We start from the raw sequence: 25466 nt of genomic DNA, 5'->3' as shown, positions 1-25466 counted from the left end.
GGCACAGCTTTCAAAAGGAAACAGTGGGGTAAGGTCGCTTCAAACCATCTTTGTGCCTCAGACTGACACCTATCATGGGTCTAATTCTGTGCTGATCCAGACCCTAGTATAAAATACTTCAACCTTGAGGCTGCTCTACTTTGCATCATGAACCATATTACCTGTTGGGCCATTCCAGGTACCAGGGACCTGCAAGACATGGGGTTGCCCCTGCCATAGCCCCTTGTTCCCAGCCACAATCTCAACAGTGGAGGCCAGGCCTCCTGTGACATAGGAGCCAGTATAGTACCCCTATACCACCCAAGAATTCCCCTATGCAAGGGAGAGGCACCCAATTTAGGTCTGCTTTGCACCACCTGAGGAATCAAGAAAATTTGTGAACAATGACTATGCTGGTAAGTTATTTACTAACAGAAATGTTTACAGAAAGGTACCATGAAACTGATTAGACTCCTGAGGCCCTATATTTACTGAAAGTCTTCTGTTACACCATTCCAAACTGTCACAAAGCACCATTTTCTGTCACTGATGTGTATTAAATCCTCCAAAGCTAAATCAATCTTCAGAATTGACTTTAGCAGTCTAGTTTCGAGCAGCTTAAGTGTCTAACTAATACTGTAACACCAACTACTTCCAGCACTACCCACTCCTATTGGATCTGGCACAAGTTCAGAGGCAGTAAAGTTCAATCAATAGAGGTAATAAATCAGACGCGCTAAGCATGAATCAGAATACTGATCAAAATCAATAGCTTTGTGTACTTTGCTAATTTAATTTTTAAACAGAAACAAAAAATGCTGCTTTAAAATAAGTTCTGTACTCACGAGTGTCAAGATAATAATGTAAACGCATCTGCTATAATATCTGAGTTAAACTTAGCTTTAAAACAGTTAGTTGCTATTGTATGTCATAAGCACATTCCCTCTTAGGAAGCGCACAGCTGGAATATCATGCTGCATTGTGTACTGTATTTGCAAAAAAGATGACTGATGCTCAGTTAGGGCTTGATCCTGCAAGGTTAGCAGCAACTCCAGAAGGTGCTAAGTGCCTTCAGCTCCCACTGAGTTATTCAATTGCAGGACTAAGTTCTAACTCCATTCAACATAAAAGATATACACATATGGAGGGATGTTCTCCCAAAGATGCATGTATTTGCACAAGTTACATGTCCACAGTGTGACAGGAACACATACCCTCCCCTAGAAAGGTTTTTCTTCACAACTACGAGGAATTAAGATTTAAGGGCGGTATAACAAATTCTTAATCAAGACACACTTAATAGAATAGATTTACCCTAATGACACCAGTAATGATTGCTGCTGGACTGGGATAGTTTTATTAAAACTTCCACTCAAAGTGTTGTTTCACTCTGAAAAGTGAGTCTTTAAAAGTAGCATTTTGGGATCCACGTCTGTTGTATCTCCATGATTTCTAGATTCAACATGCTCAGTTTATAAGTAAAAATATTATTTCTCACTCCATGTCTACAACCCTAATCTGGGATCTAAAAATCAAGCAAATTTTTAGTATCTCACACACCATCAGAAATAAAAGGTCCTGTTGGACAAATCAGGTCCTCACTAAAACCTGTGCCATTCCACTACCTCCAGTGCGGTTGAACCGGTGTAACTGACGGACCTTTACAAACAATTCTGTGGATGATACATAAGAAAGGAAATAATTCATCTCATTCTCTCTTAGCTATGTTGGCTGCCAGACTAACAGGAGTAAAACGCAGAAAACACTTATTTTAGCTACTTACAGTCAGCTGTTATGACTCTGAATTCACTGAGAACAAATCTGTTGAGTAAGTAGGTGCCGTTTTTACATACATTAGTTACTTTTCAGAATAGAACAACACTTGAATAAAACTGACTGGTGTTAGACGGATAAGTGATGCTTAGCCAGATGATGAATAGCTATGAAATTCTAAGCTCCAAATTTTTAATTCAGAAATTCCCAAATAAAAGTTAAAAAATAGGATGAATATCTAATGAATACAAAGTTCACTTTTGTAATTTTAGTTGGTACAAGATTTTTATTTTATTTTTTAAGCCTTTTTGAGCTTTAAAAGAAAATCTCCAAAAGACAGACCTCGGTTCCTAATCTGGACAGTTGTTCAATCAATTCAGAGAATCCTTCCAGATTCTCTTATTTCAATATTAAGCATAGCTCCTATAAAATGTATTAAAAGTTGCATGCATGCAACAAGGTGAGAAAGTGTTCCTCAGGCTTATAAATACCATGGGAATGTATTTATTTTTCAGTACATCAAAGGTTACAAAACCCTCTAAATAGTGATATTACATTTGAATTGGAGGCTTTAATGGTTATAGTTCATTTGTTGTTACTAATCTGCCCTTATTTACTGTTGAACTGCATTTTAAATAAACTGAATACACGTTTTTACTTGAATCATCATCTTTAATAAATGTAGTATCAACATTATTTCTACTAAATAAAAGTACAAAAGTTAAAGTTAAGTACACAAGAGCATGATTTTTTTTTAAAAGTTCTAGCATTTTGTCAGTTTAAAGGTAAACATTTTCTGATAGTAGTATTGTATGGCAGCCAATTGAAAAGTCATGTGAGGACAACCAGAATTGATTTTAATATCAATAACGAATACACAAAAATCAACAGAAAAATATAAATTCACTGTATTTCAATAGTGCCAGAGTTTAATTCCCTAATTATCCCATCTCCCTACATTCCACAAGCTTTACTGCCAACTAAAGGAAAGAACAATTAAGGAATTTCAGACACACAGTTTATAGTTATTATGGGCTATGTTTTTAAAGCTATAAATGGAAAATATCCTGAGGTAGATCATTACTCACTTACACTCACAATTTATCTGCCCATATTTGAAAATTTGGGTCTATACATTAGTTATTTAACACCAAGCAGTCTCCACAAATATAAAACACTCACTAAATCTTGTATGAAAATAATGTGCAGTATTTTCAAAAGTGCTCAGCGTTGGCATAAATCCACTCTTAATTTAAGTCAATGGTAAAACTTCTGTTGACTTCAATGGGAGAAGAATTAGAGCACCTTTGAAAATCCCACCCATTGTTTTCATATAGGCAATTTCACATACTTAGTGGGGGGCGGGGGGAGTTCCAATATTTATTTTACTGCATTTATTAGGCAATTTAAAAAAATAGAAAACAAAACTGAGTAAATTTCGTTTACTGCTAACGATGAGCACAAATCCAGGGCAGAACTGCAAGCCAATGGGCCAGCTCTCTGGGCCAGCACTAGAGACATGAATTCAAGATGGCACCTCCTCACTTCTCTTGATTCTTAAACTAGTGAAGCTCAGACAACATCAACCAGAGAAGAGGCCATTTCTCTGTAACTTTGGCCAGAACACCACTGCCATGATTTACAAGGAATGAGGGAGTACAAAGGTGGCAGAAATGATTGCTCCCTATCTGATCAATATCAGTTGTATGTTATTATAAATATCTACAATGAGGAAATGCTTTATTGTTATATATGACTCCTTATGTGGTCATCACTATAAAATCCAGATTCCAACCTCAGGTTCTCTAACGACAACCTGAAATCCATCTGACAAATGTCTTCAACTGATGGCACGTATCAGAAATAAACCACCTGAACAAAAAAGCTAAACTAGTCTGATCCGTCAAAAGTAAAGAAAAAAAAGTCAGATAGGAAACTCGCTGCACCTGCTCCCACTCACAAACTTCTTGGAAATGCAGAAAGGGAGAATCCATGCTAATGATTTCTATGTTAAGACATTCCTCCTCAGCAGGACAACTTTTTGGAAGCAGAATAATGTCACAGTGAGAATTCCACACACAGAGAAGTCCCTCTATACTGCATTCAATTATTTAAATTTGCAAGCCTCAGCGACATGAACTCTGGAAATCCTCATAATCCTTGCATTGCTGTGAATTCCCAGAAAGATGCTCTCAAGTGGTAAAAAATGCTAAAAAAAAAAAAAAAAAAAAAAGGACCACCACGGCCTCAACATTTGAGCCCATAAAATCTTTGAAAGTAGAACTTCCTCAGCTACATTGATCCAATATGGGAAACAAGCCTTTCCCCAATATTACACTGAAAAGGATCTGATTTTAGAAATAGTCCAAAAATATCGAGGGCTCACAGTAAATGTCATATGTACTATTGTATTTCAAGGCCTCAAAAATAACAACAGGTTTATTTTCAGAAGTCCCTGCACTTTACCTTACTGAAATACTGCTTTTGTTTTTAAATAAGAAGCTGTGCATTATTTTGAAAGCTATATCCATGCAAGGGGCAGCTATATATTTAGTATATTACAAAAAAAGCTATTCTGAATCAGCAGGAGGTATATATCAGCACAGATGGAAAGGCAGGCAACATTAACCACCATAAAATAAAATCATTTTTAAAGAACTGAATTTCAATGTTAAATATAAAACAAAAACCCTGGAGTAAACAAAAACAAGAGGCAACTCTGTAAGCAAGGAGTGTCTCTGTGAAGCAAACATTTCAGTGTGACTCTTCTTCAGAAGTTTTAGGGACGAAGAGGACATAAGTCAGAACTATTTAAATGAAGATTCTTTGACAAGAAAATCTTCCTTCTTTTCCTGAACTGAAAATGTGTTTGAGCAAAACATCTATTTTATGAGTTTCCAGGAGAACAGTGCATTTATATGACAAGGGTTAGATCTAAATCCAAAATCCACTCCACATTTGTTCATGAGTTGTAACAAGACATGATTTATGGCACTCGTCTTTACCGGAGAAAGAAAGAAATACTTTGTAATTAGGATTATAAATTCTCTATGCACTAAAATAATAAATCTCTCAATTCTAAAACTAGTACTTTGAACATGGCCCAGAACATATATATATATAAGAAAACAGAGGAAAAATATTCCAGTACAAAATAAAATGCTAAAAGTGTAACATGTAAATAGTCATTGAAGTCCACACAGTATATACATGTTTGCAGTTGTTAAAGTAAACTGAAAAAAGAGGGGAGCGCTCACTGGCTCAGATAAGAAAGAGAGGGAGGAGCACTGCTCCTCCAACTCTCAAGAAGAGGGGGGCTACTTTCCATCTTACTTTAACTCAGCTTTTTGTGTGTGTATCAAAAATATATGCATGGAGCCTGTGACAACATAAGAAAAGTATATATACTAAAATCTGATGTCTCTTACTTGTCGCTCCCTGATTTTGTTTCTGTATTTTTCCACCAGCCTTCTTCAGGTTTGTTGATGAATTTAAGTCAGTCTCTAAGTTTCTGAATCTTTTTAAAAACTACAGTAATAATCCAGCCACATTTAAATCCAGTTTATGTGGAGGTGGAACTGTCGTGGTCACGATTTCTGTCACTAATTTCACATGATGTACTTATCTCGTACTCCAGCATGGATGACATCACTGGGTAGTAACTGAGCACTTTTAGGGGCAGAGAAGTGTGTAGGTTTGTTACTGTCATTGTTAGAATAGGCAGAACACATATTCACATAATTGTTTCCTACTGTAAGATTTATATCCAAAGGATGAAGTTTAGATTTCATTTTCTGGTAGAATTCCCTTGTTCTTGTGTTTTCATGTCCTACTACAAAATAGGAAGGGGGGCAAAATAATGACATACATCTGTCTTATCTAAAATATATGTATTTATAATATGTTAAACCAATATTTTATCTCATTTAATACTATGTTTAGCTTCTTTCAAACACTGCACTAAACATACACTAAAAAGGCCTACTCAGGCAAATATTTACAAGAAGATACTTATAGAATTAAGCAGAAGCACGGTTGGCTCTGTCATTGAAAGAGACCGCAAAGCACCGGAAAACTAAAAGACACATTGAAGTTGATTAGAATTAATGGGAGTTATCTACCTACCTCCCCATGCATTAGGGCCAGTAGGGCTGGATATGGTCAGATATATTACTTTTTGATATAGCCCTGCTAATATGCCTTAGTCCTTATCTACAACTTCACTGGTTCATTTCTCACATTCTCTGGAATACTGATTGCAGAACATTTTGATTGTTGCCACATGCTGCTGATTCTATGATTTAGAAAAACCATCCACCAATGGCTAAATTGAAATGGTCTAATCAGTTTTAGTTTGGTATTAATTAATTACTTTTAATTTTTAATTATTACCGTTAAATTTTGCACTACATTCACCTGGGACAAAAAATAGTCTAATCAGCTTTATTCGGTTTCTAGGCACTTTCTGAGTTGCATGCCTTAACATAGTAATGCAGTGTTTGAATTGAATGTTTCAATTCCTGCTGCTGACAACCCACCCAGGGGCGCAGCACTACAAGTGGTGGCCTGTACAGGGATATGAATTGGATGGACCTCTGCAGTTCAGGAAAAGCCCAGCCAGGGGCAGTGGAACACACACTTACTCAGTGTGGGGCTTTGTTGTTTCCTTCTAGCAGCTACACCACATAGAGACTTCAGTCTGCTACTGGCTTTTAAATAACAGAGCAGGATCTTTTAACTCAAGCACGAGAGGCTCATATTTTCACATCCAGAAGTCCTAAGTTCAAACCCTACTGATGACAGCGCACCCAACAGTGTCATATTAGGCAAACATTGCATGCTCAACAGGAATAGTGATGCCCAGCTCCCAGCCGCAGTCTATGCAACAGAGCAGCGAGCAGTATGCACATATGGGCAGAATTTGCCATCCAAGGAATGTGTCAACACAAATCAGTTGAGGCAGCTGTAAAGAGCAGGGCCTGGAAGGGTATGAGAACACAGCCTTCTCAGTTAAAGTGGCTTACCCACGGAGGAGCATACAAGTCATTTTGCTGCCCAAAGAGCAGACAACACAGATCAGCTGCTCGCTACCATCAGCTGCATCCACTTGCTGCTCTTATCACTAAAAAACCCAGCCAGCTCCCCATGAGCCAGGCATCCGTTACTAGTTCCCCCAAGTCCTGGACAGTTAAGTCAGTCTTTCACTCACCACAATTCTGGCTAACCCCATCTCCCATTGCCCACAAGACATGCACTGGAGTCAGGGTAGCAAATGCAGTAGCTGAACAATGTGGCACTTGTATACAATACTGCTCTGCCCGATTTGTGCTATTTCTATAGGGAAGAAACATATGAATGCTCCATGTTGGGCTCCTTTCAATGACACCATTCACCAGGGAGCATAGCACACTCCTGATGTTTGCCAATGTATTCTGCTTCCCTGGATATGGGAGGATAATGTGACTGGCACTGATCTTTGTCTTGCTGGGGCACATACTTACTTGGCAACACAGCATCTGGTACTGCAGACAGGGCTGATGCTGTCAGCCAGCATCAGATGGAATGGAGATGCCCCTGGAGCGGACCAGCAGTGACAGAGTGATGGTAAGAATCACTTCAGCCGGCTACTGTGGTTGACCATTCTACAACTTGTTGGTAGCCAATTCCAAAACTTCCTTCCCTATCACTTCTCAGGAATATAACTGGCCTCTCTCATTTCCAACAGGCAAGTTGTAGCAAATGGTAATAATGCAAAGATTACCCTCCTCTCCAGATGAAGTACTACGTGCAAATGACCAGTGCAGTGTTACAATGGTCATATGCTGTAGTTTCATAATCTAGCCCTACATTATTCTCCACATACAAAACCCTATTACTGAGCCAATTCTGAGCCCCTCCCTTAGGGGTTCCACTAAGGTAGTAGAACCAATGTTCTTCAACATTGTGGAGAGTCCACACAGAGGACTGGACGCTCTGTGGCTCCACGATGGGGAGCTCAATCCATGGCATTACACAGTACAGTTCTGGGAATGGAGTTGGCCAGAAACATTCATGCAACTACACAGAGCCATTGGCTAAAACTCAGTGTGGAAGGAATGCAAATGGACCCCACCACCCCCTGTAAAAAAAAAAATCATAAGACTCATTGATATTGACTCAGGGCCATTGTGGAAATCTGAAGGCAGAGTTTTACTCTACATCCGCTCTTTGCAGACTATCTATACAAGGGACACCATCATAGGACCTAACCACATCAGACATACCATCAGGGGCTCGTTCACCTGCACATCTACCAATGTGATATATGCCATCATGTGCCAGCAATGCCCCTCTGCCATGTTCATTGGCCAAACCGAACAGTCTTTATGCAAAAGAATAAATGGATGCAAATCTGACATCAAGAATTATAACATTCAAAAACCAGTAGGAGAACACTTCCATCTCCCTGGACACTCAATAACAGACTTAAGAGTGGCAATTCTTCAACAACAAAAATTCGAAAACAGACTCCAATGAGAAACTGCAGAACTGGAATTAATTTGCAAACTGGACACCATCATATTAGGTCTGAATAAAGACTGGGAGTGGATGGGTCACTACAAAAACTAATTTCCCCCTGCTGATACTCACACCTTCTTGTCAACTGTTTGAAATGGGCCACCTTGATTACATTCGCCTCATTAGCACTACAGAAGTGATTTCTACCCCTTTTTGTCAACTGTTGTGAATAGCCCACCTCACCTTAATTGAATTGGCTCAATAGCACTGACCCCCCATTTGTTAAGGCAACTCCCATCTTTTCATATGCCATGTATTTATACCTCCTTACTGTATTTTCCACTCCATGCACCTGATGAAGTGGGTTTTAGCCCATTAAAGCTTATGTCCAAATAAATTTGTTAGTCTTTAAGGTGCCACAAGGACTCCTCGTTGTTTTTGCTGATACAGACTAACACGTCTGCCACTCTGAAACATCTCTTTGCAGACTGTTACCATCCCCTGACTATACTGTACTATTGTCATTTCATCATGTTTCTTTGAAATGTATAACATGTTGGAAGACTATCTTGTTAGGACTAAGGATCTAAATTTTCTAATATAATACAGCTAAAACATGGAAAATCTGTCAAGAGGTTTTTAAAAAGTAAATTAAAATACACAAGTCCAGTTACAAAAAAAGTTACAAACCAGATTATTCTGCACAGCTGTAGGAAATGTATTATATTTATAAACCTTAAAAACTCCTTTAACTATTAAGAAAAACATACTTAAAGAATGCCTGAGCTAAGCATCTGACCTAGAAATGATTTTCAGCAGTGGTCCCCAGGTGAGCTAGTGTTTACAATCATGACTACAACGGTTTCATTTTCAAAAAGCAAACATAGCCATAGAGTATAAACTTGTCTCCAGTGAGAAGTCCAAGCATGGCCCGAACAAAATCTCTCTTATCCAGCCAGTTCTCATGTCTTATAATGAACTCTACCACTCAGTGGGACAATTAAGAGTTGATTTTCTATAGGAAGCCAATACTAGGATTTACCCATGGTAAAAAGCATCTGTTAATTAAATACTGGAAGGGAATTGCTTGGAAAAAAGTTAGTCATTTACAGGTATTCATCTCACGCCAGTGTGGGTCCCATTTGCTAACACCATTCATCTACAATTGTAAACTGTTTGAATACTGGAGTCTATTTATCTCACTTAAAATGGATTCCAGTTATGCACTGACATCATGTTTATTATGAACGAGATATATAACACCTTTATTAGACCATGATTATGTAAGAATATAACTGTTTGATTACGAGGCTACATTTCGTATTATATATGGGTCAAAAACTTTTGTGACCAACAAAAAACTCAGCAGAAATCATTGGTGGGAGAATAAGAAAGATGATTTCTTAAAGTACATTTTTAAAGCCACTCAATTGAAAGAAATTTGTTTATTACAGACATTCAGTAACACCTGTCTTCTTGGTTCAGCTCAAGTGGCACAAATGTTGTATGTGTAACTGGGTCCTAGAATAGACACAGATATGGAATCATAGAATATCAGGCTTGGAAGGGACCTCAGAAAGTCATCTAGTCCAACCCCCTGCTCAAAGCAGGACTAATCCCCAACTAAATCATCAAATCTTCTTCTAGAACAAGGGTCTCAGACACAAGGGGTTATTTTCTGCAGCCCGCCAGATACCTATGGCACCCCACCCCCAGCTCCCTGCGGCAACCCCCCCCCAGCATTTACCTAGAGCGGTTCCATCCCAGCACACACCGAGGGCAGGGCAGGCTTCCTGCCTGCCTGCCTGCCCTGCCCCCGCACCGCTCCGGAAAGCGGATGGAACCTGCAGGGCAGGGGTCTGTGAGTTGCCCTGGTTGCTCCTCCAGGTACCTCCCCGAAGCTCCCATTGGCCACTGTTTCCCCGTTCCAGCATCCCCCCTAGGTCCCGGTCACTTCCCGGAGCAGCACGGGGGCAGGGAGCCTGCCGTGCCCCTGGTGTGCACCGGGCCAGACCCGCCCCCCCCAACCCCTCCTGCAGCCGAACCCCCTGCCCTGAGCCCCCGCCGCACCCCACAAACTTCCTGCACCCCAACCTCCTGCCCTGAGCTCCCTGACCCTCTACCCCACCCTGCACCCTGACCCCCTGCCCTGAACCCCCTGACACACCCCGCACCCCTCCTGCACCCCAATCCCCTGCCCTGAGCCCCCGCCGCACCCTGCACCCCCTGGGGGCAGGGAGGGGGTGGAGTTGAGGTGGGGATTTCAGGGAAGGGGTTGGAATGGGGGCAGGGAAGAGGTGGGAAGAGGCAGGGCAGGGGCAGGGCCTCGCAGAAGGGGTGGAGTGGAGGTGGGGGCAGGGCACTGGGGGGAGGGGTGGTCAGTGGTGCAGCCCTAGGGCTAATGTACTAGTCCTCATGTGGCCCTCGTGGTCATTTGAGACCCCTGTTCTAGAAGAACTCTGACATGGAATCCAAATTCATCTATTTCAAATGTGTCCCACACCTTTCATCTTTTTTTCTTCATTCTTTTCTTTTCTTTCCTTTCAAGAAGGAGTACTATTCATGTATTAGCTTCTCCTGATAGAAGATCTTTAACTTTCATCTCTGTAGACACTTCTTACCCTGTTAGCATTGTACAGTAAAAATAGCATCACAATTTTGATATCTAAGATGCATTTGGAGTGTCTCATTTAATTTTGTTAATAAATTAATATTATTTCTGCATAATCTAGTAACAAGCTGGTTAAGTATTTAGAACAAATGCACCATTTCAACCTTATTTTAACTCACTTATATCTTTTCCATAAAATTATGTACAAGGCAGTGCTTTGATTGATCCCTTTTGTCTTTGTTTTTTTAAAGTCTAACACAATCCCATTATATAACTTGAATTTTCAGAATGTGAAGAAATGTGCATTTTGAAATAGTTAACTTTTTCAGAGGCACTTTGCCCTTAACCCAAAATAGCTGTCTTATGAAATGTCATACATGACACGTAGTTAGTGCAACACAGTTAGAACGCAAGCTTCCGTTGTCTGAAGCAATTTTGTTTTGAAAAGATAACATTCTGAATGTTTCAAAATCATGAACTAAGGATGCACAGTACATTGTTTTCCTTGACTTTCAAGTACAGACTAAATATATAGATATGCACACTCGGATAAGCCACTGGCATTTATCTGAACCATCACACATTCTGATGGGAAATAGTGCAATATGTTTGAGTACATATTTATTCAAATAAGTTGAGAAAGAGAGAAAAAGAAATGGAAAGGAAGAAGGCAAGAGGTGACAAAGAGCATGAAGGTATTTATACTGCATCTTACTATGGGTCCACAAGGACTTTGTATGTAGCTTCCACAGAGTTTACAGCTGTTTCTCCAGTTGATTGCTGCTCAGTTATTTTCCCTGCCTGAAAACCCTTCTTATATTTTCACTTTGTGACCTACATATGAAATTTTAAAACTTATAGTATGACTGACTTCATTCTGCCCTCTCAGATATAAGGATTAGGTCACACAATACCTATTCAGTTAATACAAATGTCTACATACATTTTAAGAGAAACAAGGCAGATAAAATAATATATTTTATTGGACCAACTTCTGCTAGTGGAAGGCACAAGCTTTCAAGCTTCAAAGAGCTCTTCTTCAGGTCTGAAAAGGGAAACCAGAGTGTTTACATATATTCTAGGACTATAGAAAAAGCTGAAATTCATACATAAATCAAGAGCACAGTTTACATTTCCAATAATTTCTAAATTAATATTGAAGGCAAATTATTAAAGGGCAATTTAGAAGACTATAAAGACTAGTAAGAGATTCCACCAAGGGGGTGGAGGTGGAAGTGGATGTTCTTCAGTCAACGTTGTGATGGGATAACCAAACCCCACACTGGGCCAGAAGGGGTTAATGAGAGCCTGTGGCTCTATCAGCCCCACTCAGCTACACATGCAGTAAGTGTCAAGGCTGGAGGAAGGACCTAAAAGGGTTGAATCTGGCTCAGCTGGGGGCTGACTGGGAAGGAGAGCAGATTGCTGTCTCTCACTCACGGAGAAAGCTTAGCTGGAGCCAGGCAACAGAGCTGGCCTGCTGGCAGACAGAGCCTCCCTGAAGGAAGGGGGCCCAAAGCAGTTGTAAAAGTAATCTGGGGGAAGTCAGTTGGTCTACACTGGTGGAGAGGCCTCCAAGGAGCAGGAAGGCTCCTGCAGGGTCAGAAATGCCCCTGCGAGGGCGTGGAGAAAACTCTCCTGCAGCAGAACAAGCTGGGTGGAAGAAAATGCTAAGAAGCTTGATAGTGATCCTGGAGAACAGACCTAAAGAGAGAGATGCCAATACACAGTGACCTCAGGAAGAGGCCACAGGGAAGACCTAAGAGATTGAGTTTGGAGGTGGTCCAGAGAGGCATCAAGGGATCTGGAAATTCAGTGAGGATTCTTGCAGCATCCAAAACCCTAAAAACTTGTGGATTACCACATTACAATAGGGTCTCCTAATATACAAGCAAACATATACAATATATGCAATACAAATCTAACATACAGTATGAGGTAGGAAATGCTGCTTATATGCATCTAATGTTATTTTAAAAATACAGTAAAATCATAAATGGACAACAGCTGAAGTTATTAAAAACCTCGCTGAAATAGCAGTCAAAATTAGGTTTTTAAGAGCACACACAATAATATTAAATCTTACATACTCTACACAAATATGCATATCTAAAGTTACATAATGACAAACTTCAGCGTGGTAGCCATGTTAGTCTGTATCAGCAAAAACAACTAGGAGTCCTTGAGGCACCTTAGAGACTAACAAATTTATTTAGGCATAAGCTTTCGTGGACTAAAACCCACTTCATCAGATGCATGGAGTGGAAAATACAGTAGGCAGGTATAAATAAACAGTACATGAAAAGATGGGAGTTGCCTTAGCAAGTGGGGGGTCAGTGCTAATGAGCCAATTCAACAGGCCACTTCCACCTTAACTGAATTGGCTCGTTAGCACTGACCCCCCACTTGCTAAGGCAACTCCCATCTTTTCATATGCCATGTATTTATACCTGCCTACTGTATTTTCCACTCCATGCATCTGATGAAGTGGGTTTTAGCCGATGAAAGTTTATGCCCAAATAAATTTGTTAGTCTCTAAGGTGCCACAAGGACTCCTCGCTGTTTTTATAATGACAAACTGTACTTTTTATTCATTCTATTGTTTCTCAGATATTATGTCAAATTGTAGATCTTTGTCTGCTCATGTAAAAAGAAACCCCCAGAGTACTGAATACATGCAATGGGGCCTTAGTTCGGATTTTCCCAAATTTTTTGAGATCTAGTCTCTCACTAAACTATTTATTATTAACAAAACTTTTCGGATATGCCTGCACGCAATGTTAATACATTTGACTATTAATCATCTTATGCTTTATCTGACTTTGAAATATATGATGAGATTATTACAGTACATAAATATTTATATATCCATAATTTAAGCTTTACAGTTTTAATTCAAGGAACCTCAAGGTGCCTGATTGTTATCTATTCAGTTTTTGAGCCAAGACATTCTGATTGAAAATATTTTCACAATACCAGCTACGGAAAGCAACAGAAGTATACATAAACAAGAAAGTTTCTACTGAAATGAATAACTTAAATTAAATCCAATAGTATTTTTACTTTTGTAATGTCCTATATTTTATTTTAAATTTAATGTTTTAATTTATCCCATTACTTTTTCATATTCAGGAACTTTAAAAAATCCAATAGATATTCAAAGGAAACAAGGCATTTTGGCAAAACCCATCAATTTATGATAATTTCTAAAACCAGAAACTCATTCCACTGATCACTTTTAAGTCGATCAGTGCATCTGGTTGGGAGAAAAAGAAATTTCCTATACATAAATAATATACTGGTCATCTTAAATCTTTACCAATTCTTAATTTAGAGGAGATAAGCACATTTAAATTAACTCTTTTGCTTGTGCTTTTCCCATACAGATGTATCCTGAGATGCTAAACTGAAATTTACACTGATAATTAAAAAAAAAAATCAAGACCACAATTAGGTTTTCTGTATGCAATACACTGTGGTTACCATTAAAAATTCAACACTTCCAACAGCAGAACAACTGTGGTATTTCAGATAACACTGTGTTGACTGTGGGCAACTGCTGACTTTTTAAATGAAACCGCAAGAGACATAAACCAGGATGGTATTATTAAAACCCAGATATTATTAAAAAATGCGTTCTTTAATCATACAGATGTGCAAAGAACAGTGAGTAAACCACACATCAGAAAGAAAAAAAAATACAATTTCCATTATAAACTGAAATGTATGGAACCAGATCTAGTCAACAATTTCTCCATTAAATACTTCAATCCATTTCTCTTTAAAATAAATGTCTGTTAGTAAGTAATTTACATAATAAACAGTTAATATAAAGTACTTTAACAAGTGAAAACAAATTGTTAGTTCTTATTTTATAAGATCATTAATGGTTGGCTTTATTAGAAAAGAAATCCTTTTGAAAAAAATACAGTTCCTATATTTACTGTCAGATACATTTTGTCTTGTGACTCTAAACACTATTTACGTCCCAGTTGCTAGGTATCGGCATATGTATTTACCTAGCTATCCGTTTCCCCTTTCATTTCTAGTATCCCTCCCTTGCTGCTATAGTATGATATGCAGTTCTTTTATAGGTGCTGCTCTGAATATGGCACTGCAGTCAGCACTAGCAATAATGATTACAGGCTGCTGCAAATACCAGGAATGATCCATTTGACATTTTGCATAGTCAATTAATTTCTGAGTTTTCAATTTTGCTGGGCTCTTTTTGAGCAGCATGTCAGCTAAATATAGTATGTCTGGTTGATCTACAATATTTTCACCCCAGCTAACAGAATATTATCATAAGTCAGATAAAGAATTATGATCATTTTGTTCTAACACACAAAGCTCTAGTCTAACTGTTTTACAGAAAAAACAAAAAAGCAGTAAAAGGTTTATTCCCAAATTCAGTCTTGTGCTCCTCAAGCTGTCAGAGTCTGGGAATTGCTACAGAAATTACAATTAGCTACAGCAAAGCCTGTGCAGGGAGTTGTATATAGAATGTTCTCTTGAGACTCCTATCAGATATTTAGCTACAAAGTTACAATAAGTGGCTCCAAAGGGAGCATCATCCAAGTTCTCTTTGCAAAGAGTTCCCTGAAATGCTTTCAAGCGAGGGAGTCTAAATGGAAGACAAATTATTGTAGATCCTTAGGACTTATCAAGATTATGTTGTGTTTCACAGGAGAAAATTAAATTATTGACAAATGTGCTTCTTTGGGTGGTGATAAGAAAACATAGGTAAAAAGTAAGGTACATCACACTGTAGAAACTCAGCATGGATTGTGGTGAGGATGTGCTTTGTTTTTAAACAGACCAGAGGAATCTATAAGTCTTACCTGAAGCACATTTTTTATTTTCATTAGTTCTGCTTCTGGGTAATTCCAATTATTAATGTCCATTGCTTTTTCATATCAAAGCTCACATGCTGATGCAAGACTATTCTTATACATGGGGGCTGAACAATCTAATCCAGGAAATAAACATGTACAGTAAGTGCACAAACACTTTAAGATATGCTGTATTCTAAACTATGGAACAGTTTTAAGCTTTCAAACATAACCAGAAACAATGGGCCTGATTCTTCTCTCACATACCTTAGTGTAAGTCAGGAGTAACTACTCTGACTTCAGTGAAGTTGCACAAATGTAGCTCCTGACTTTGTATGCGACTTCCTAATGAACATGAGAAGAGAATCAGGCTTTCTCTGATCTGTTTAAAAAACAAAGAAAACCCTGCCTCATTCAGTGCCCAGGCCTATTTGGTCCACATGTACATAACTGATCCCCAAAGGGGATCCATCTAGTAAATCAAAAGGGCCTCTCCCTCTACTGGTGGAAAGTACCAGAAAAAAAATCACAGGGATCAACTAATTCCAGGGGACAACAAATGGGAGTGAGGATCATAGGTTTAAAATCAGGGTTCCAGAAAGGGACACTGAACAAAGGACCCCAGAAAGTGCACACTGTTCCTCAAAAGAACCCAGGGAGCTAGTGCACACCATTCAGAAGAACTCCACCTGGAGACACGACCAGACAAATGTGCAAAAATGGGCCCCACAGTCACAAGGACCTCCCACCCCCTCCAGTCCTCTTCTCCTGGACTGATACATGGCCAGTTTGGCCAATGCCAGAGGGAGGTTGACGAGGAGGTCTCATGACTTTGTGGGGCCACAGATGGAATGTGCATGAGTGAGGAGGTGCAAGGAAAAATACAGACAAAACCTGAATAAGAGGTTCTGGAAGAGCCGAAAAAGGTGCTGCAACCTGATGCACTCTACAAAGATGTGTGCCAGGGTCTCCCTCTGGTCGCAGATGGGACAGGTCTCAGGAGAGTTTGTGAATTGTGCCAGGTACATGCCTGTGCTCATGGTTCCACAGAGAAGACTCCAACAAACATCCCTGGTGGCCTGTGGAACCAGAGTGGAGTACAGACTGGTCTACAGGTCTCCTCGCCCTCTGACACTGGCAGCAAGTCCCACCACTTCATGTTGGAAGTTGTGTACCTATTGTAGGTTGGGGGGGGGAATGGTGGGCCTACACCCACCCACAGCTAAAGGCCCTCCCCCTTAGGCAGGGGGAGGCGCCATTGACCCAGGCCACCAGTAACTACTGGAGACAACAAATGAAAAAAAAAACAGGGATGGGAGTGAAGGTCATAGGGCAAGAATCAGAGAACCAGAAGGAAACACCAAACATAGAACCCCTGAAAGCATTCAGTGCTCCTCAAAGGTATCTAATAAGTCAGTGGGACTGCCCAGAGGACCTCTGCTTGGAGACATGATCTGAGAAGGGATTAGAAAAAGGCCCCACAGTGACAGACCACCCCACCCCCCAACTAGCTTCCTTCTCCTGGTATCTTCCGTAGGGCCCCAAGCAGCTGAAGGGTGCCCCCTATTTGCTTTGTATTATAAGAACTTGCCTGTTTTAGAATTGTGGTGGGAGTGGGCCCAAAAATATTCCTGCTTAGGGCTCCCAATGGGCTAGCACCGGCTCTGCTTGGTATGATGCATGGCCAACTTGGCCAGTGCCAGGAGGAGGAAGTTGATGAGGAGGTCTCGTGACTTTGTGGGGTCATGGGTGGGGTGTACATAAATCAGGAAGTGTGGGGAAAAGTGCAGCCAGAACCTCAGTAAGAGATTCTGGAGGAGCCAGAAGAGGGGCTGCAACCTGATGCACTTTACGTAGACGTGTGCCAGGGTCTCCCTCTCACCGCAGAAAAAACAGGTCTCCTTGGGGGAGTTTATGAACTACTCCAGGTACACAACTGTGCTCTTGGCTCCATGGAGGAGCCTCCAACAAATATGCCTGGTGGGCCGCGGAACCAGAGTGGAGTATAGACTGCGGCTCCTTGCCCTCCACCGGTGGCAGCAGGTCCCGCCACTTGCTGTTGAAAGGTGTGTAGTGAATGAGGCAGGAAACCATGAGGATGGCCTCATGGTTAAGGAAGTTGAATGCTGCCTCTTCCAGAGTTCCTATTTATTGCTGAGCAAGTCAATAAAACCAAAGTTTTCACAGGTGGCCGCTAACTGTATGTTCCTCGATTTCTGAGTGCTCATCATGAGACATCTGAGGCCAGATTTGCAGAAGAGCTGAGCACCTACAACTGCAACGGAATACAACTGGAGCTGTGCTTGGAACATGAAAGTGCGACAGATTGCTAAGTAGCCTTAAATATCAGGCCCTAAATGTCTCCAATTGGGCACCCAAAATTAGTAGACACCTTTGGTGATAATCTCGTTATGCCTCACTTCCCCAACTGTAAAATGGAGATAATGCCCCTTCCCTCCCCCATTTCACAGGGGTGTTGTGAAAATAGATTAATTAATGTTTGTGAAGCATCCAGATGTTCTGGTGAGATCACCACAAGAACAGCCAGGATGAAATTAATATATTTTTACTCGCTGCAGGGTTTGGATAGTGTACAATAAGGTTGGTAGCCATATATTAAATGAGGAGACTAAAAAGAAATATTGAACATCTGTGCATTTACTGAGTGAGTCTGGATCCTGTGGAAAAAACAATATGTGATCCTGTAATTAAAGATAGTATCATAATGCACGTGCACAAAGGGGCCTGATCAGGTTGCACAGGCAACCTTATTCTAACGTTTCCTAAACTTTGAGAGCTCGAATTTGCAACCTATATAATTTTAGTCTCCCTAATATGAAGCCAATTTATCTAAATCACAAAAAATATGGAGAATCATTTAATTGATATGCAGACTAGTCAAACTACATGGATTGTTTCAAAATTCAAGATGAACATTATACAAGCACCTTTCTGTGAAATACTCTGCACACAGACATTTGACTTGTTTTTCTCAGTATATGTTCTTGTGACAAGTCTTTTTCATTCCAACAGCTAAAATGGAAATTCAAATTAGTTTTCTAATCTTAGTTCAAAGCATTTCCATAAACAGGTACAATCACTAATGTCTTACAACTGCTACACTGAGCTTCTTGTGTGGAAGGAAACACTTCCAAATATGGTATATAAGCTGGAGACATTTTTGAATAAGTGAACTGGAAGCACTGATTCTGGAAAAATAAAACAATCTTAATCTTTTTTCATGTAATTAGCTCTTTTCTACCATCTGTGATCAGCACGCTGATCATAGGTATAGCTGCCACTGATTGAAAACAGCTACAGCCTTAACACTGTGTAGTACACAAAACTAAAATGTATGGAGAAACATGTTTCTACTTTGATTTCATATTATCCTAATTATATTATGCTGCAAAAGGAACCAAATCTACTGGCACAAAAAACTCCTGAACTCTGTGCCTAGCAAACTCAAAGGTTCACCCACATGTGAGAAATGTCTAACCTCCAGGTAGGGGGATGCCCAGCACAGTTCTCTTCTATCCTATGTGCCCCTGCCTCCCTACTCACTGGCATTCTCAACACAGCTTGTTTTGCTGCTGGCAGGCTGCAAAAATGTCCTGAGGAACACAAATGAGAGGAGGGAAATGGCAATTTTTATCTGTTTGTATATCTATCGAATCTGAATGGAATTCTATAGGATAAAGAAAAGGAAGTTCAACAGCTCAAAGGCACTCTCCAGTCAGAATATCAACAGCCTGCTGCAAACGATGGACGTAAGAGAGCTTCTCAGAATAGGCTGCAAGAATCTTTCATAATGGGAAGTATTAAACAGCTTAATAATGGGGGAACTGGTAGTGACATTTGTTCCCATATAAAACACACATACTGTGATTTGTTTTAATTTATGCATGTTCAGATATGTACTAAAGCCACAAATGATAACGATCATGCTAAGTAACCTTTAACTCTCCATTCATTAGTCAATTTAGGACTACAGTCATAGCTGACGAATAATTTTTTGGGCAAAAATTGACTCCCAGTGTAGTTTTAGTAGCATATTACTTCTTTAAAAAAATACTGGAAGAACTGAACAGTTAAAGGCCATTTTTACTGTCAAACAAAACACTTCAGCTACTCACCTGTGTGGATCAGAAACTACAGAAGATACAAGACTTGTAAACTTGTCCGGTCTGACCTACATCTTAAAATTTACAAAATTTACAATTGTACCACATTCTGGCCATGTGAATAAAGATACCTTTAACAGACATTACTAGTGTAAATGTGTTTTCAGTGTCAATTTAATTTTTAAGATGATGAATAAACTATTCCATTCCCAAATAACATTGTTCATTATAGTATAATATTGTTCAGCAAGTGAGATGTGTAAAATTTAAAAGCTACTGTGTGCCCTACCCAATCTGAAGGATGAATTTACTTTGGCCCAGGGTTTTTAAAGGTATTAGGTGCCTAAAGATGCAGATAAACGCCCAGTGGAGTTTTCAAAATCACCTGGGCATCTAACTCCGAATGAATTAGTTAAAATGGGAGTTACATAGGTGCTTTTGAAAATCCAAGTAGCCAGTTAACTCCCACTAAAACTAATCCATTGGGAGTTAGGTACCTCAGCACTTTTGAAAATTCTATGAGGTGTCTATCTGTAACTTTACGAACCTAAATACCTTTACATATCTGTGCCCCTGTCCCTTCACTACCACTGGTCCAAAGTGGACACCATCATACTGCCAGTTAATGACACTTTCCCTACTATGAGCGATGGAACATTTTATTTGAATGGCAAAGGCCACAGCTATGTGAAAGATAATTCTCGATTACCATATGAGAGCTTTGTATGAAGTAAACACTGGCTTCCCCAAGGCACCTAAGGGAAACATGTTGATAATTTAAAAAAATATTACCAAGAAATTTCTAAATATCACAAGCAAGATGATTTCCTCCTATAGAATAGGCCATCAAGCATCAGGGATTCTTTTTTCTTTCACTCTCTATTACTGAAGATAACAATGAGAATTCTTTAAAAATGCAGAGTATCTTTAGCACTGCTATATTTTTGTATAAATTAGTCTCCACAAAAAGTAATTCAAGTCCTATATTCAATCCTACCAGTAAGCCATTACAACACAAAGGAGACTATTTCTGTGCAATTAAAAATCAAAAGGTCCAGTATTCTGAACTTTCTGATTGATGTACCCTTATCCTTTCTGCAAAATACTGGATTTTTAATGTTGTTAAAGAGATGTATACTCTGCCTGGCATTCTGCCCTTTCAACACATGAAATGTGATAAGAAGATTTTGGCTGTACTATAGTCAGACTCCGATAATTTTTCTTACCTGAAATTTTGTTTTCTCAGGCTTCTCCAGCCACCAATTCAAAGGGCTACTTGAGGGCTATTCCTGGAATTCAGGCATGAAGTTGTGATGATTTACAGCACTTCTGGTTATAAATAAAAAATAAAGAGTTGCCTTCATCCGTTGCTAGGGGCTGGAGAAGCAAGCATCAAATAGCCTCTGGATTTCAACATAACAGTGAAGTCATGCAAATAGCAATACTGCAATCACAGATTCATAGAATGTCAGGGTTGGAAGGGATCTCAGGAGGTCATCTAGTCCAACCCCCTGCTCAAAGCAGGACCAATACCCAACTAAATCATCCCAGCCAGGGCTTTGTCAAGCCTGACCTTAAAAACTTCTAAGGAAGGAGATTCCACCACCTCCCTAGGTAACGCATTCCAGTGTTTCACCACCCGCCTAGTGAAAAAGTTTTTCCTAATATCCAACCTAAACCTCCCCCACTGCAACTTGAGACCATTACTCCTCGTTCTGTCATCTGCTACCACTGAAAACACTCTAGATCCATCCTCTTTGGAACCCCCTTTCAGGTAGTTGAAAGCAGCTATCAAATCCCCCCTTCTTTCTTCTCTTCTGCAGATTAAACAATCCCATTTCCCTCAGCCTCTCCTCGTTAGTCATGTGTTCCAGTCCCCTAATCATTTTTGTTGCCCTCCGCTGGGCGTTTTCCAATTTTTCCACATCCTTCTTGTAGTGTGGGGCCCAAAACTGGACACAGTACTCCAGATGAGGCCTCACCAATGTCAAATAGAGGGGAACGATCACGTCCCTCGATCTGCTCGCTATGCCCCTACTTATACATCCCAAAATGCCATTGGCCTTCTTGGCAACAAGGCCACGCTGTTGACTCATAGCCAGCTTCTCGTCCACTGTCACCCCTAGGTCCTTTTCTGCAGAACTGCTGCTGAGCCATTCGGTCCTTATTCTGGAGCAGTGCATGGGATTCTTCCATCCTAAGTGCAGGACTCTGCACTTGTCCTTGTTGAACCTCATCAGATTTCTTTTGGCCCAATCCTCCAATTTGTCTAGGTCCCTCTGTATCCTATCCCTACCCTCCAGTGTATCTACCTCTCCTCCCAGTTTAGTGTCATCTGCATACTTGCTGAGGGTGCAGTCCACGCCATCCTCCAGATCATTAATGAAGATACTGAACAAAATTGACCCCACGACTGACCCTTGGGGCACTCCACTTGATACCAGCTGCCAACTAGACATGGAGTCATCGATCACTACCCATTGAGCCCGACAATCTAGCCAGCTTTCTATCCACCTTATAGTCCATTCATCCAGCCCATACTTCTTTAACTTGCTGGCAAGAATACTGTGGGAGACCGTGTCAAAAGCTTTGCTAAAGTCAAGGAACAACACATCCACTGCTTTCCCCTCATCCACAGAGCCAGTTATCGCGTCATAGAAGGCAATTAGATTAATCAGGCATGACTTGCCCTTGGTGAATCCATTCTGACTGTTCCTGATTGTTTTCCTCTCCTCTAAGTGCTTCAGGATTGATTCCTTGAAGACCTGCTCCATGATTTTTCCAGGGACTGAGGTGAGGCTGACTGGCCTGTAGTTCCCAGGATCCTCCTTCTTCCCTTTTTTAAAGATGGGCACTACATTCGCCTTTTCCAGTCGTCCGGGACCTCCCCCAATCGCCATGAGTTTTCAAAGATAATGGCCAATGGCTCCGCAATCACATCCGCCAACTCCTTTAGCGCTCTCGGATGCAGCTCATCTGGCCCCATGGACTTCTGCTCATCCAGCTTTTCTAAATAGTCCCAAACCACTTTTTTCTCCACAGAGGGCTGGTCACCTCCTCTCTATGCTGTGCTGCCCAGTGCAGTAGTCTGGGAGCGGACCTTGTTCGTGAAGACAGAGGCAAAAAAAGCATTGAATACATTAGCTTTTTCCACATCCTCTGTCACTAGGCTGCCTCCCTCTTTCAGTAAGAGGCCCACACTTTCCTTGACTTTCTTCTTGTTGCTAACATACCTGGAGAAACCCTTCTTGTTACTCTTAACATCTCTTGCTAGCTGCAACTCCAGGTGTGATTTGGCAGTCCTGATTTCACTCCCGCATGCCAGAGCAATATTTTTATACTCTTCCCTGGTCATTTGTCCAATCTTCCACTTCTTGTAAGCTTCTTTTTTATGTTTAAGATCAGCAAGGATTTCACTGTTAAGCCAAGCTGGTCGCCTGCCATATTTACTATTCTTTCGACACATCGGGATGGTTTGTCCCTGTAACCTCAATAAGGATTCTTTAAAATACAGCCAGCTCTCCTGGACTCCTTTCCCCCTCATGTTATTCTCCCAGGGGATCCTGCCCATCAGCTCCCTGAGGTTGTCAAAGTCTGCTTTTCTGAAGTCCAGGATCCGTATTCTGCTGCTCTCCTTTCTTCCTTGTGTCAGAATCCTGAACTCGACCATTTCATAGTCACTGCCTCCCAGGTTCCCATCCACTTTTGCTTCCCCTACTAATTCTTCCCGGTTTGTGAGCAGCAGGTCAAGAAGAGCTCTGCCCCTAGATGGTTCCTCCAGCACTTGCACCAGGAAATTGTCCCCTACACTTTCCAAAAACTTCCTGGATTGTCTGTGCACCGCTGTATTCCTCTCCCAGCAGATATCAGGGTGACTGAAGTCTCCCATGAGAACCAATGTTAAAAGTGAAATGTGATGCTCTCTTTCTGGTGTGACACTTACATCTTTAAAACACAAATCAACTGTTTTAAGTTTTTGCCTTTACAATAACGATGACAAAGAGCCACACAGGTATGTCTACATACGAGAGCATCTCACCATTCCATCAGCAGGTGTGGCTCTTGCCTCAGCCTTTCTTCCTTGCTAATGTGTTTAATTCAGTTCAGCACTCTGACAAACCAACAGAAAGTCCTCCTCTTCCACAGTAAAGAAAAATCCAGTGGAACAAAACATCCACAAACCCTATCCTTCACCCTCCTTTGGCCATGGCTCTGTGACCATCTCCCCTTGGTTACATGTGTTTAACAATTCCTTCCCCTTGACTGCAGATGTGTAACCGTATCACCTTTATATGGTGCCACAGAGCCATGGAGAGCTCATGCCTTCTCTTCACCATGGGCTCCATCCCAGAAACCTTGTGAAGAGAAGCAGCTGTTCACTCCAAACTCAGTTATGCAGTGCTTTGTTTCTACCGCTCCCCGACCCCCCACCCCGCCTCCCGGCTCACTTCTATTTGCTAGCCTCTTAGGCCTCCTTCCCAGCCCATCTCTCAGGCTTCTACAATACAGGCCTTCTAAGCAATTCACCCAGCTCCCTCTCCAAGAACAGCACTAATGACCACATCCAGAACTCAGTCACTGGAGGCCTCCCGCACAAACTGCTACTTTCCTGAGGTCTCTCTCAACACTAAGCAGCATGTTTTACACCCCCTTTCCCACCATGCTTTATTGCAAGCCTATAGTTCTCCAGTCTCTCCTGGAACAACACTTAGTATTCCTCTGTCTTGAGCTGGAAGGTCCAACAGGAGCATGCTGGACCCGTGCTGGCCTGCGCACCCTGCTACACCATGCAGGTCTTCCTTCGGAAAAGAATGATAAACTGAAGCTATTATATGTGGCTTATAGCACATGTATATTAGCAGAATTATACATGTAATAGCGCATGCTACATGTGACTGAAAATGAATGTGGTTCAATTACGTTTTCATTCTAATTATTGCAAATCTCATTTTGGTAAAACACAGTTCATAATACAGTGATAATTAAATGTGTAGCAAACTTTTCTCCCTCTTTATGAGCTCTTGTAAAGAAGCCCCTCAAATACTGCCTGGATGTTTCCTTAAATTTGTGGGACTCAATTTCCTCTTAAGTAAGGAGTCCACGCAAAATGACTCTAAATAATTATTAGGCTCCATTCTAAATATTAAACATTTGAAATTGTGAAAACTAACAGTGTGCATGAAACAGAAAAACAGGCATTTTGTTACTTTGTGGTTAGAAATAAGAATTTTGAAAGGTTTTCTTCTGACAAGCCCAAAACCAGACGCATGATTGAAAGACCAAAAAACAGAAATGAACAGGGAGAAAGGAGAACAGACCACCAGAACAACATGTAAGTGCTTCTGCTGTTCTTGGAGACATAATTTGTTTCCTTACAATCTAAAAGCAGTCATGGAGAAAGCAAAAGAGCAAGACTTCAGATTTTGACTAGGCAATGAAGTTAAGCGAGCTGAGGAAAAAGAAACAGTGCAAAAAACACAATGAAAAGGAAAAGCATAAGAGATACATTCTATCCAAAGCCAGTCTCACTGGTGTTATTCAAACAAACTCTGCAGATTGTATTAACATCTGTTTAATCTGAGTGATACAGCCAAAAAAAAAAGAAAAGAAAAAACAAATCAAGGCTATATCTCCCCCATACTGGCTCAT

General features: G+C 40.6%; 1 protein-coding gene across 14 annotated transcripts in view; it reads right to left on the bottom strand.

Moving 5' to 3' along the window:
• Positions 1-25466, bottom strand: part of KDM4C (lysine demethylase 4C) — a 475753-nt gene that overhangs the window by 272200 nt on the left and 178087 nt on the right. The window contains exon 10 of one of the 14 annotated variants that reach the window (XM_075128780.1): positions 21099-21146. The exons of the other annotated variants lie outside the window; for them this stretch is intronic. Coding sequence (XP_074984881.1) covers positions 21114-21146 — 33 coding nt within the window. The 3' untranslated portion in view covers positions 21099-21113. Of the gene's footprint in view, positions 1-21098; positions 21147-25466 lie in introns of those variants that run through there. 14 annotated transcript variants of the gene reach the window in all.

This window comes from Caretta caretta, chromosome 5, assembly GCF_965140235.1.
Source record: "Caretta caretta isolate rCarCar2 chromosome 5, rCarCar1.hap1, whole genome shotgun sequence".
In the NCBI taxonomy this organism is placed as follows: domain Eukaryota; kingdom Metazoa; phylum Chordata; order Testudines; family Cheloniidae; genus Caretta; species Caretta caretta.
Note: the sequence above shows the minus strand (reverse complement) of the source record. Positions and strands in the feature narration are given on the sequence as shown.